The following is a 14,557-nucleotide window of genomic DNA, read 5'->3' on the forward strand; positions in this document are numbered from 1 at the left end:
AGAATGAACTTGAGAAGAAAGTGCTAGATAAGCCACTAAAAATGACGATATTGGGCCCTTTTGTAGAAGTAGCAACACGTAGATTAGAGTTTATTTTCACTCCAGATCCAGCAGAACCGGCCAGTTTGAGACTTGAAATCTACAATTTGAGTCTATTTGGGAATCCGCCATCACGTGGATTCATCCTTATTTTCACTCCAGATCCAAAAGCATCGAATTGGAAAGTGCTAAATAAGCCGCTGAAAATAACCATTTTGGGCGCTTGTGTTGAACTACCGCCACGTATATTTAAGCTTATTTTCACTCCAGATCCAGCAGAACCGGCCAGTTTGAGACTTGAAATCTACAGTTTGAGTCTATTTGGGAATCCGCCATCACGTGGATTCATCCTAATTCTTACTCCATGTCCGAAAGAATCGAATACGGGACCACTGTATGAGCCACTGACAATGACGATATTGAGCCCTTCTGTTAAAATACCACCGCGTAGACTATACCTTTTTTTTACTCCAGATCCAGCAAAACAGGCTAGTTTGAGACTTCAAATCTACAGTTTACGTCTTCTTTGAAATCCGCCATCACGTGGATTCATCCTAATAATCGCTCCAAGTCCAAACGAATCAAAAAAGTAAGTGCTACAAGAGCCACCGTAAATGACGATTTTGGGTCCTTTTGTTGAAATACCACCACGTAGATTAAAGCTTATTTTTACTCCAGATCCAGCAAAATCGACCAGTTTGAGACTTGATATCTACAGTTTGGGTCTTTTTGAAAATGAGCCATCACGTAGATTCATCTCAATTTTTACTTCCGGTCCAAAAGAATCGAAAACAAAAGTGCAACATGAGCCACTGGAAAGGACGATTTCGGCCCTTCTGTTTAATTACCACCACGCAGTTAAAGCTTATTTTCACTCCAGATCCAGCAAAATCGGCCAGTTTGAGACTTAATATCTACAGTTTGTGTCTCTTTGGAAATCTGCCATCACGTGGATTCATCCTAATTTTCACTCCAGGTCCACCAGAATCAAATAAGAAAGTGCTAGATTAGCCACTGAAAATGACTATTTTGGGCTCTTGTGTTGAAATACCGCCACGTAGATTAAAGCTTATTTTCACTCCAGATCCAGCAAAATCGGCCAGTTTAAGACTTGAAATCAACAGTTTGAGTCTTTATGGAAACATTCCATCACATGGATTCATCCTTAGTTTTACTACAGGTCCTTAAGGGTCAAATAAGAAAGTGCTAGATAAGCCACTGAAAAAAAAAACGATTTTGGGTCCTTGTGTTGAAAAACCACCACGTAGATTAAAAAATATTTTCACTCCAGATCCATGAAAACCGGCAAGTTTGAGACTTGGAATCTACATGAGCACTAAAACAAACACTGCAGGTCCCAGCGCAGAAGAACTGTTTACAGTCATAAACTGCCAGTTTCATACTTTCTCCCAATCTTAAGTTAATATATTAAGTTGCTTGTAAGTTCTTTCTTCGGGAACAAAATGAGGGGAATTTCATAGTATGTATGGGCAGTTAAACCATTGTTAAACTTACAAAGTTGTTTCGTGCCGTTTTCTTTTTGATGCACGTGCTGTGGATATTAATGCCCACGTCAAAGCTATCAAACTTCTTCTTCTTTGGCAAACATTGAATGATTTGCTGTCATTAATATCGTCATTTGCTTAAGGATTATTGTCCCCTACACAACTGGACGTGCACGTATGATTTCACCCTTTAAAAGGGAAGGGAGAAATTTAAACAGAAGCTATCTCGTCGAGGAGGTAACTCGTTATGAGAACTAGCTTATTAGTCTTCTGTGTATGCATTAAAATGTTGCTTCTGTTTTAAGTGTCATTGTCAGAGTAAACCAGGCAATGCCAAAAGATGGGGGTCAGCCGATTTCCCTCATATTTTCAGCATTTAAAACCTATCAGATAAGATTGTGATTGGTGGCATTTAAATGATTTTCTGCCTTTTCAATCTTGAGATTGACCACCCCCCTAGTTTTTGGCACAGAAAGTGCCAAAAATCCTCATAAAAAAGGCCAATTTCTCAGTACAGGAAACAGATCTTCCTTTTGCATTTCGTGCACAAAACTTTTTCTCAAGGTAAATTAACTGGTTGTTGATGTTTTGCATGCTTAGAAACAACTTTTCAGTTCAACTGTAATTTTTACCATATTTTCTTAACTAGATAGGTCGCTTGTGTCTTGCCACAGAGTGAATTTGGGGGATTTTCAAATTCAATTTTTTCAAAAGTGCGATAGTTTATTTTTGATTAAAAGCCATTTTATAACAGTCCATACCCTTCTTATTCGAAAACAAGAATTTATTGATTGGCACGATAAATTTTTTCTCCACGAATTTAGTTCAAAAATGGCTCTGTTCGCTCTTATGGCTATTTTCCCGCCAAAATTAAATCACACTAAAATATCACATAACATCGATACAATTATATTTTGAAATGAAATAGTTGTATTTTAATTCATTGAAAGAAGTAGAAACTTCATTAAATGTGTTAATAATTGATTTCGAATTAACTATGTTAATTAACCCTCGGACGTACAAGGGGGGGGGGGGGGGGTGTATGCCACCACCCCATGAGGTTTTTTTTAAATTTTGAAAAAACGATTTACTCTACAATGCTGAAACTTTCATTAGCTGTTCATTCATCCTTTGCGGAAATTATGATATGTCAACGATGTGTCCGTGGTGTGTGACGTTGCCGTGACAACGTCATAAATGCAAGCAGGTCTTGCCAAAAATCGTCATTTTTACCATTTTTCTTAATTTTTTCAAGTTTTTTAAAACAGAAGTGCAAGATGTGTTTATTTTTACATTCCGTAAGCATTCTGGCTTGATTTTGCATCAACTCCCGTTATTTTCTGACTTTCTAAGAAAATGTTGAAATCCAAGATCGCGGATCGAAGATGGCGGCTATGATGACGTCACAGCCAATTAAAATTATGTCATCTTATAGAGTACGCTGAGGGCTTTCTTCCAAGTTCAAAATAATTTCTCTACGCCTTAATATAACGAAAACTCCGGGGAGGGGCTCCATCCACCCCCCCCCCTCTTGTACGATGGTGGGGGTGTGAGTTGGCTTGTACGTCCGAGGGTTGAAGTAATAGATACCGCAGTCCGTGCATAAATTCATTGTGTATTTTCTGCGAAAACTAAGTCGTATTACGTAAGCATTGCTTCGATTTTCGTAGTTTAGTTTGGTATGTCTTAAAAGCGAGATTATAAACGTAATATATAAGGCGGTCTTTGTAGTAATGATCCAAGGTACCAAAGAAAGAAACCACGAGTCGAGACGTTATTTCTCACGTTCGACACGGAATTTTGTCAGTTTCAATTCATACTATCACGTTTCATTCGGGACAAACACTCTTATATAAAGTACGAATTGTTCGTTAGCTTCACAAGAATCACCTTGTAGTCTTCTCGAATATAGTACAACTGTTCTACCGTTAGATGCTTGAAAACAAGATGTTACAGTTCGCTTACTACTCGAGTCTTGTTGTGAGTGGCAAGCGAGGATGGCGATTTTGAAGTTCAGAAATCACTGAGGGAGCTTTCTTCATTCAGTTCAGGTCACTTTGACTTATCCGTAGATAGAGTGGCAGGTATGAGCATCTGTCCAGAATACTAAAAGAGAAGTAACAGGCGACTGCATGCGACTGGTGACCTTGAAAAAATACCTGTTGCTATCACTGCACAAAGATCAATGCAAACAGATTAATGACCCACGCCGTGTTTGCATGACCTTTGTAACACTGTCACGCTGGTTGTAATTTGAGCTCCTCTCTTTTCAAGTTAGTCTTTAGTTCTTTTCATACCAAAACAGACACAAACACGCATACAAGACCCAAGTAGACGTACACAGGTAGAAGTTTAGCTGAGCAATTTTTATGCTAGAATCGTTAGTAATAGGAAGCATTTTTTCCTTATACCATTGCTTATACAATCTGGCTATAGAGCAACTGTTATCGTAACACTCTTGATGAAATTGTGTGCTAATTATTTAATGTACTCTCATTTGACCAATAAACGCACAAATCTCTGTTTTGGATATATGTTGTCGAAGACTGTATTCTCGTTTTTATCACTGAAGACGACTGTAATATGTCCCAACACCCATCTAAATTTGCACAGAAGCACAACGTTCAGCAATATGGCCCATAAAGTTCATAAATCTGAGCTTTCATTTCCTATAATAAAATAACAATCATAGATCATGGGGCACCTGTGGAGATAATGATGATAATGATGTTGTTGTTGTTGTTGTTGTTGATGACGATGATGATGATGATGGTGGTGGGGGTGGCGGTGGTGATGATGATGACGATGATGATTGCATTTTGACTGCTATGACTGTAATCAGGACATCTTTTTTCAGATGAAAGTCTTCAAAGCCGAAATTTAACACACAAAACAAAACCAGACAAGAAACCCACTAAATGCAGTGACTTTTGTGGGGTTTTTCTGTTTGCAGGCCCGCTTTACAACAATTTTCACAGACGAGTACTATCCTTTCGGGTATTTTCCTTGGACGGGCACTATTTAAACAATAGAGTGTTTCTGTCGAGGAACTATCGACTGATAGTTGTCCCGCGGAAGTTTGATGTTCTTGAAAAAAATATTAGCCCGAGAAGCGAAGCTTTAAGGGCTAATATGCTAGTTTTAAGAACATCAAATTTCCAAGGGGCAACTATCAGACCGATAGTTCCGAGACAGAAACACTCTATCGTTTTTATTATTCACCACTAAATTTTCTCCGGCTTCGGCGCGCCCATTCAAAAACGAGCATCGTGAATTATTTTTTACTTTTCAAAACAAAAAACTCAATTGAAAGCCGAAATTTAACAAACGAAACAAAATGAGACAAGAAATCCACTAAATGCAGTGATTTTGGTTGCTTTTTTTTGTCTGCAGGCACACTTGTTTACAAAAAATTTCACGGGCGGGCACTATCCATCCGGGCATTTTTCTCGGACGGGCACTATGCGCTGATAGTGCCCTCCGCGGATGAACACCATCGCGTCACGTGATCAATTTAATCCAATCAGAATCTGAGAAAATTTTTTGGTGAACTATAATCGCTGATAGGGCATGATTGTGCGTTGGCTTAAAAGTGCTTTAAATTTTAGGTTTTGGATAGCGATAGTCCACTGTATGTTTTGGATAGCGATAGTCGACTCGGCTGAGCCTCGTTGATTAATCTAACTCATAGAAAACTCGGGTTACTAATTTTCAAATATAAAACAGTGATACACAGTTTTGTAATGGCCACACCCAGCTTCTTTGAATCAAGGAAACTGATGTATACAAAACATCATTTTTTTGAAATGCCAGTGGGTTACATCTATAAATATTCAACATTTGAACAACGAGATCACTTGCTTACTCTTTCCTATAATTTATGTTGGTTGAATGTTGGATATTTTGTTGTACAGGCAATCAAGTGATCGTAAAGGAAAAACGAATATAATTGTTAGACATGCACTACAGTGTCACTGGCGCGATGTATACTCGTGTAAGCATTTCTCTTGTACATCGGCTAACTCTCGCCCCGCCCAATTATTTATTTTGATAGTTAAAAAGCCGGGCAATAGGTTGGCTTAATATTCCATTTGCACGATTTTTTCTTAGGGTTTCTGTTGTACAAATCTTTTACAGTACAAATGAAATCTGCCTCAAGGTTGTAGGTGAACCACGCCCTCACAGAAATTTATCGTGGCTGAAAGGTACACAACACGAAACAAAGTTGTTGTTGCCACTATCACGACCTTTGTCAAGTTTGACCAGGCGTTTGTGCTACAAAAATTAAGAATTATTTTTCTTAATTTTATTCACAAATAGTTTTGAATAAGAAAGGAAACCAGAGCTAGTTAAATAAGTTTTCTCATAGTGGCGAATCATAAGCAAAAGTGTGTGCATCTTAAGCATCCTATAATGGATTAGCTTGACTATCGCTTGGGTACGAATTCTGATCTGACCAGACGATTCAGTTATAAAATATGACACAGACATATACTAGACATTGATTCTCGTGACCTGAAACGAACATTTTGTTTATCTCTTATATCGGTAAACGATGCCCATATAAATTGATGAACCTTGTGCTTCTATGAAAATTCACACACGAGCTGGGTCACATTTCAGTTTTCTCCAATGACCAAAACGAAAATGCAGTCCTCGACAAAGATGAAAACAGAGATGTTTTCTGTTTTTATTGGTTAAATTGGTACTACTACTTACGTCGGGTGCGTCACGATGACACTTGAGTTATAGAAATGAAAAAATATGCTTCCTGTCACTAAAGGTTCTTGAAAAAAATACACAGTTGATCTGAACTTCTACCTATGTTTACTTGGGTCTTGTGTGCGTTTTTGTGTCTCTTTTAGGATGAAAAGAATTCGAGACTAACTTGAAAATGCAGTCGCCTGTTACTTCTTTTTTAGTGTTCTGGACAGATGCTCATACCTGCCACTCTATCTACGGATAAGTCAAAGTGACCTGAACTGAATGAAGAAAGCTCCCTCAGTGATTTCTGAACTTCGAGATCCTCGCTTGCCACTCACAACAAGACCTCGAGTAGTAAGCGAACTGTAACATCTTGTTTTCAAGCATCTAACGGTAGAACAGTTGTACTATATTCGAGAAGACTACAAGGTGATTCTTGTGAAGCTAACGAACAATTCATACTTTATATAAGAGTGTTTGTTCCGAATGAAACGTGATAGTATGAATTGAAACTGACAAAATTCCGTGTCGAACGTGAGAAATAACGTCTCGACTCGTGGTTTCTTTCTATGGTACCTTGGATCATTACTTCAAAGACCGCCTTATATATTACGTTTATAATCTCGCTTTTAAGACATACCAAACTAAACTATGAAAATCGAAGCAATGCTTACGTAATACGACTTAGTTTTCGCAGGAAATACACAATGAATTTATGCACGGACTGCGGTATCTATTACTTTAACCCTCGGACGTACAAGCCAACTCACACCCCCACCATCGTACAAGAGGGGGGGGGGGGGGGGGTGGATGGAGCCCCTCCCCGGAGTTTTCGTTATATTAAGGCGTAGAGAAATTATTTTGAACTTGGAAGAAAGCCCTCAGCGTACTCTATAAGATGACATAATTTTAATTGGCTGTGACGTCATTAGAGCCGCCATCTTCGATCCGCGATCTTGGATTTCAACATTTTCTTAGAAAGTCAGAAAATAACGGGAATTGATGCAAAATCAAGCCAGAATGCTTACGGAATGTAAAAATAAACACATCTTGCACTTCTGTTTTAAAAAACTTGAAAAAATTAAGAAAAATGGTAAAAATGACGATTTTTGGCAAGACCTGCTTGTATTTATGACGTTGCCATGGCAACGTCACACACCACGGACAAATCGTTGACATATCAAAATTTCCGCAAAGGATGAATGAACAGCTAATGAAAGTTTCAGCATTGTAGTGTAAATCGTTTTTTCAAAATTTAGAAAAAACCTCATGGGGTGGTGGCATCCACTCCCCCCCCCCCCCCTTGTACGTCCGAGGGTTAATTAACATAGTTAATTCGCAATCAATTATTAACACATTTAATGAAGTTTCTACTCCTTTCAATGAATTAAAATACAACTATTTCATTTCAAAATATAATTGTATCGATGTTATGTGATATTTTAGTGTGATTTAATTTTGGCGGGAAAATAGCCATAAGAGCGATCAGAGCCATTTTTGAACTAAATTCGTGGAGAAAGAATTTATTGTGCCAATCAATAAATTCTTGTTTTCGAATAAGAAGGGTATGGACTGTTATAAAATGGCTTTTAATCAAAAATAAACTATCGCACTTTTGAAAAAATTGAATTTGAAAATCCCCCAAATTCACTCTGTGGCAAGACACAAGCTACCTACCTAGTTTAGAAAATATAGTAAAAATTACAGTTGAACTGAAAAGTTGTTTCTAAGCATGCAAAACATCAACAACCAGTTAATTTACCTTGAGAAAAAGTTTTGTACACGAAATGCAAAAGGAAGATCTGTTTCCTGTACTGAGAATTTGGCCTTTTTTATGAGGATTTTTGTCACTTTCTGTGCCAAAAACTAAGGGGGTGGTCAATCTCAAGATTGAAAAGGCAGAAAATCATTTAAATGCCACCAATCTTAATCTTATCTGATAGGTTTTAAATGCTGAAAATATGAGGGAAATCGGCTGACCCCCATCTTTTGGCATTGCCTGGTTTACTCTGACAATGACACTTAATACGAGAATGGAATTATGAACAATTTTCTCTCTTGCTTTAACTGACCTTTTCAAACACGATATGTTTGGCAAGTTTTTGCTTCGAAGTTTGATCAACAATCTGAAGTAAATAAACCCGCCTCCTATAAATGTCATTAATTTCCGTGTCTAATTTTACGTTTCATTACTTAAGGCAAATATGAAGACATCAGACTTGACAATGGAAAACTTTTGGTCGCTTTCGATTCTGAATTAAAATAATTCAACGTACGTTGATTTCGATGTTGCAATTGTCGCCTCCTACTTCAAACTACGCAAAAACCCAAAACTACGTAGTCAAACTACACGTTTAATCGCTCTCGTGGCTTCGCCGCTCGTACGTGTGATCGTGCGCCTGAGGTGAGCCTGCTCGCAGGCTAACATCTGCCTTAACAATGGACAATTGTTTATCACCTTCGATTCTGAATTCAATTTTCAAACGTTGACCTAAATGTTGCAATTGGTACTTCCTGCTACGTAATCGAACCGGTTTTTTTTTAATGTTTAAAAGCAGGGAATAGTTTGCTTGAGTGGTTAAATTGTTACATTGCGAAACCTACCAGTTTTTTTTAAACAAAGGGTAAAGTGCATTCTTTTTACCTAAAAGGCTCGATGACGCCACTAGTCACAGATTGTTTTCTTTAATGCGTCATTTAATTTACATGCCCACTTTCTCTTCCGTGGTAATTATAAAACTGACAAATTGTTCACCAAACTCACAGTCGGTGACTAACCATTCTTAGCGATACGCCGTTCTCGATTGACAAAACACTCTACCAAGACTATGGACGCTGACGAGATGCGAGTTCTCGTTTGCACAGGCTTTTTTAAAACGTCTGGAAAGTATACGCTGCTTTTTGCTGTCATATCCTTTTTCCTCTTCATTGCCACAATTCTTGGGAATACCTTGATCCTAGTCGCGTTGCGCAAGGAGTCTTCTCTTCATCCACCATCGAAACTGCTGTACAGCTGCCTCGCAATCACTGATCTTCTTGTTGGTCTTATCGTGGGTCCAGCCGCTGCTGTTCACTACATGAATTGGACAATCAATTTGGGCCGAGGTATGGACCTTTGCGTTTACTCTGCTGCCATTGGTGCAGTCAATTTTACAATTTTGACCTCAGTGTCTTTATTAACGTTGACCGCAATAAGTGTGGACAGACTTCTCGCTCTGTTATTGAAGTTGAGATACAGACAAGTTGTAACTTTGAGGCGAATCCACGCATTTGTTATCTATGCTTGGATTCCCGGCATTGCTTATGCAATAATGTTGTTTTTGGAGTATAGCATCGCGAAAATGTATGGGTACACTTTACAGGCACGTTGCATTTTGATCTCAGCTTTTTGTTACTCTAAAATCTTCCTGACACTTCACCGCCATACGACTGAGGTACAAGACCATGTTCGTCAAAGGGGACCAAATGAACGTGTACCACTGAACATAAGGCGATACAGGAAAACAGTATGTACTGGATTATGGATCCTGATGACATTAGTGGTTTGTTATTTACCACATATTATAGTTACTGCTATATTCACCAGCAATGGGCCCTTTTCGTTTCTTCCAACCCTTTGGGGAATAACAGGAACTCTTGTTATCTTAAATTCGTCTTTAAATCCGCTTCTTTATTGCTGGAGGATGCAAGAAGTGAGGCAAGCAGTAAAGATGACAGTAAGGCAGATGTTGTGTCTGACAACAAGGGAGGTGTTGTCGATTAATTAGTTTAACGAGATTCATTTAATTGCATAGCATGGGCCTCGTCAACACGAATGCATTAGTTTAAGAGCTTTTCGACGCGTCTTTACCTAACTTTCCACTTTAGAATGGAAAACATTTATCGCTTCATGAAAAATGGAGTTTTACGAAAACGCTCTAAAGGTGAAGACTTTTGATTACGAAACTTTGTCACTTGAAGGCAATATCGCAGACGCACTTTCCGATGTCAACAATTTCGTTTCCTAATTTAATTAGTCAAAATATTCTAAAAGATCGTGCATTTTCTCCAGACTAAGGAAGTGTGCCGCGGCTTTTAGTAGGTTTTTTTTTTGCGTAGAGAGGTCCGCGTGGCCGTTATGCACGACATGACAAAGAGGGTTGTAATGTAAGAAACCTTGCTCCAAGTCGACCAAGTCGCTCTTTTCCCTTTGTGTGAGTAGTTATTTGAAGAGATCGTTTGCAAACAGGTCAAAAAAAATCGCGCGTGAAGGCCACACCGAATCTATCTGCTCTCAAAGAGCATGAAATCCACGAGCGGCTAAAAAATGCATTTTTCGCCGCAAAAAAACGCGAGATAGACTTGGGTTAGGTGATCTGGTCTCCTGGCAATCAAACGAGCGACTTCGAGCAAGTCGACAATAAGACGATGAGCGTACGCGATTATCAAGGAAAAGAAGGATTTCTTGTTTCTAGAAAGCTTTTCAAAAATATCACATAAACATGGCAATGTTGTCTAGTGTTGTAATCCATCAAGAAACAGAAAGGTAACGCCAAGGTTTTGAAATCTAAACTTAATTTAACAGGTAACGTAAAATAGGCAAGAGTTCACTTTGTGTTTTATTCCTTAATTTATAACTGAGGAAGTAACAGGAAACTGCTTATTTAGATACCGTAAAAAACAGAAATGATAAGAAGAACTATGTGTAAAAAGTCAGTAACATGTTCAGTTAAATTTAATTGATTACCTATAGGCTATCAGTATGTAAATTGTTGCTCGACACTTTATATTAGTGTTATGGCTATTTTTAATTATTTTCGTGGAATACGAGCTTTTAAACAAAACATATATGGCATCTTGTGAGTTTTGTATGTAATGTGAAAAGAAAATTTAAAAAGATTTAAATAAAAATTTACAACAAGAGGGTGGGGGTTGGGGGAGGGGGGGACAGACGCAAACAAAAGAGGGGCGGAGCATCTGCATACCGTATACAACATGTTCTCCACGTGAGTATTGTTCTGCTATTCTTTTCATTTTTTCTTGAGATCTAACATCGTCATGACTGATTTGTTACATAAACCCTTAAAAACTGTTTTTGAAATTTTCCTCGATGAATGAAATATTTCGTCCTGTATTAGTTTTTGTTTGATTCAACTGAAGACGTAACAATAAACTTTCATCCGACATTTTTTGTTCACTTTTACCTGTCTTTCAATGCCATACGCTTACCACATTTACTTAGGTGTAAAAATTTAATCAATTTAGTGTCCGCCCAAGTCATTGCATGCACGAAGACTCCCCGTCTTTAGCAATGCATCATACTTAACTTGCGATGGAAAATTTGTGGACAAAACCATCCCAGTTCTGCTTTGCACAAGACCTTTAAAGCATACGCTACCCGTCTCGGCGATATACTTCTCCCTCTCCACACCCACCACTATGAGGAATGCATTGATATTAGTTGCGTTGCGCAAGTCGTGTTCCCTTTATAGAACACCCCCTCCCCCCCCCCCTCCTCCCAATTAAAACTGTCGTACCTCCCAATTGAAACTGTCGTAGATCAGTGACTGCCTCGCAGTCACTGATCTACTTGTTGGTGACCAGCTGTAATAAGTAGAGAAAAGATTCGGACATGTTGGTAGACCTTTGCGTGTACTCTGCAGTCATTGCTACAGTCAGCTTAACTGCTTTGACTTCCCTGTCATTGCTAGCGTTGACCGCGTTTTAAAGCGCGTTAAGTCTGGACAGACTTCTCGCTCTGTTGTTGGGATACAGACAAGGTGTAACCCTCTAAGGCGAGTTTGAGCATTGGTTTTCTTCTTATAGATGCCCGGTGCACTTTGAAATCATTTTTTTTTTCTTTTTCTCTTTGTCTGAGCTTTTTTCTCTTTGTCTGAGCTTCACCGTCATAAAATGGAAGTAGGAGACATTTTACACCAAGGACAGACGAATGACTTGAAATAAAGAATGCCGGTTGTTTATTATTTCCATTTGTTATAGTTACAGCCATATTCACTATTTATGGATCCTTTTAGCCTATTCACGTTATTGGGGGAATGAATAACAGGTATTCTTGTTATCTTAAATTGGTCCTAAACTCGCTTCTATTAATTTTTTAGCTGGGCGATCCGAGAAATGAGGCAAGCAGTAAAGATAACAAAATGGCAAGGGTTGTGTCTGTCGGATTAATTAATATTGATAACGGGATTCATTGCATAGCTTCAATTTAATTTAATTTGATGCACGTGCAATGAATATTGATGCACACTCCAACACGAAAAACTTCTTCTTTTTTGCCAAACATTCTTGAAAGATTTCCTGACAAAGTCCTCGTTTGCTTAAGGATTGCTGTACCTTAATGAACTAGAAGCACATGCACGTGTGTTTACTTAAATTTTTTTACATAGTTTAAAAAGGAAGAAGGTTAGACCTTGCCTCAACCCTAAAGAACATACGTCGGAAATGCTACTACACAAGAACCATCGATGAAGTCATACCACTGCACCACTAAAAAAGAATTTCTCCGTTGTTGACTAGTGATCAGATTCCTAAGCGACATTACAGCCAAGCCATATGCAATCACTTTACAGGCGTCCTAGCTGAATGCGGACCACCAACAATGATTTTTTCCGTCTTTGGCACGCACCACACGAGCGTACATTTCAAGAACTTCCATATCACAACCAAGCGTCCGAAAGAGCGATTGAAACTTGTAAGACTGCTAATCGATGCTAACAAAAGCGATCGAAAGTGAAGAATGTCCCTTTACAGCTTTGTGGGTGTACCACACCACCAAAATGAACAATAAGATGCCATCATCGCAGGTATCACTGTTCGGTCGCAAACCCAAAACCATGCTATCAAGCATTACCGTACCCAAATTCTCAAGTAGCCAATCAGAAGCGCGATCTACTGTCCTGATATCCTACGATATCAAGTCGCTGACCTGATATGCCACCATATCACGGTCACTTTGAAGTAAAGTAGTATTACCGAGCGATGAATTGAAAAGAGGTTTTACCAAATAAAACAGAACCTCGTAATTTAAATTTAGCCGGTGTTAAGCGATAGTAAAAGGAGAAAAACTTTCCCGCCAAAACTAATATTGAGCGCGCTCGCCAATTGCGCGATGTTTGCCGACGAGTACTAAAACATTCAGACTGAAACAATGGAGTTGGAATGTCCACATTTTTCGCTTAATTTTGATTTTGAACATTTAGAGAATGAAACTCCAAACGAGTGGAACAAAAGGCAGAAGAGGAACTTGATAAAAGTGTTGAAGAACAAAAAGGTATCAACACAATTTGCACTACGTACCTGGCAAGCATGGCTTCAACAGAGCGTTAAATATAACCGAATTTTTGACTGAATTTGGGTACGGTAAATATCTAATCGTACCCTTTTTGGTACGCTTCGGCTACATATCGTTTGGTCTCGCCATGGGTATTTTGGCTCGACTGCGTCTCGCCAAAATACGAACCAGGGCTCGACCAAACTCGCCAGATATGCCGCCGAAGCGTACCAAAAAGGTACGATTAGGTATAAGAATTGCTTTAATGGTTTTGTGGGACAACGTCATCGCGAACATTTATGGGTACACTTTACAATCACTTTGACCTTTTGGTCTCCGCTTCTTGTTACTCGAAAATATTCCTGACACTCCACCGCCATAAAACTGAAGTACAAGTCCATGTTCACCAAAGACAACCAAATGAACGTGTACCACTGAACATAAGGCGATACAGGAAAACCGTATGCACTGGAATATGGATCCTGATGACATTAGTGGTTTGTTATCTACCACATATTATAGTTACAGCCATATTCACTAGCAATGGGCCCTTTCCACTTCTTCCAGCCCTTTGGGGAATATCAGGAGCTCTTGTATTCTTAAATTCGTCTTTAAACCCGCTTCTTTATTGCTGGAGGATCCGAGAAGTGAGGCAAGCAGTAAAGATGACAATAAGGCAGGTGTTGTGTCTGTCGGATTAATTAGTTTAACGAGAATCATTTCATACTTAGGCCCCGCTGATAGGAATACATTTTCGTGTCCTTCAATGTTTTTTTTGCCTACGCTAATCTTTTCTTGGGAACCGATGTATTTCCAAAACGCTTCCAAATGGTGAAGACTTTTGAACACACAGTCTTGTCGTTCAAAGGCAATATCGCATGGACTTATAGCTTCACGATGTCAAAGATATCATTTCCTTTTACATGTATTAGTCAAATATTCTAAAGGGGTGTGCATTATTTCATGTACGAAAATAAGGAAATAGGTTCGGCAGCTTCTAAAATTTTATGTATATTATGACATAAACGTAGAAACGTCA

At 38.7% G+C, this 14,557-nt stretch overlaps 1 protein-coding gene across 1 annotated transcript; it reads left to right on the forward strand.

Moving 5' to 3' along the window:
• Positions 1 to 8,935: 8,935 nt before the first annotated feature.
• LOC144667163 (melanocyte-stimulating hormone receptor-like) lies at positions 8,936 to 14,219 on the forward strand. Its single transcript, XM_078528556.1, has 2 exons — positions 8,936 to 9,619; positions 13,845 to 14,219. The coding sequence occupies exons 1-2, from the start codon at positions 9,077 to 9,079 to the stop codon at positions 14,217 to 14,219; spliced, it is 918 nt and encodes a 305-aa protein (XP_078384682.1). The 5' UTR covers positions 8,936 to 9,076.
• Positions 14,220 to 14,557: the final 338 nt, after the last annotated feature.

The sequence above is a fragment of the Oculina patagonica genome, chromosome 10, assembly GCF_052425735.1.
Source record: "Oculina patagonica isolate OP01 chromosome 10, crgOcupat, whole genome shotgun sequence".
Taxonomy (NCBI): Eukaryota; Metazoa; Cnidaria; class Anthozoa; order Scleractinia; family Oculinidae; genus Oculina; species Oculina patagonica.

Coding starts and splice junctions, on each gene's coding strand:
- LOC144667163 (XM_078528556.1), top strand. CDS start 9,077: ATGGACGCTGACGAGATGCGAGTTCTCGTTTGCACAGGCTTTTTTAAA. Junction 9,620..13,844: donor ACACTTTACAGGCACGTTGC/ATTTTGATCTCA, acceptor AATCACTTTGAC/CTTTTGGTCTCCGCTTCTTG.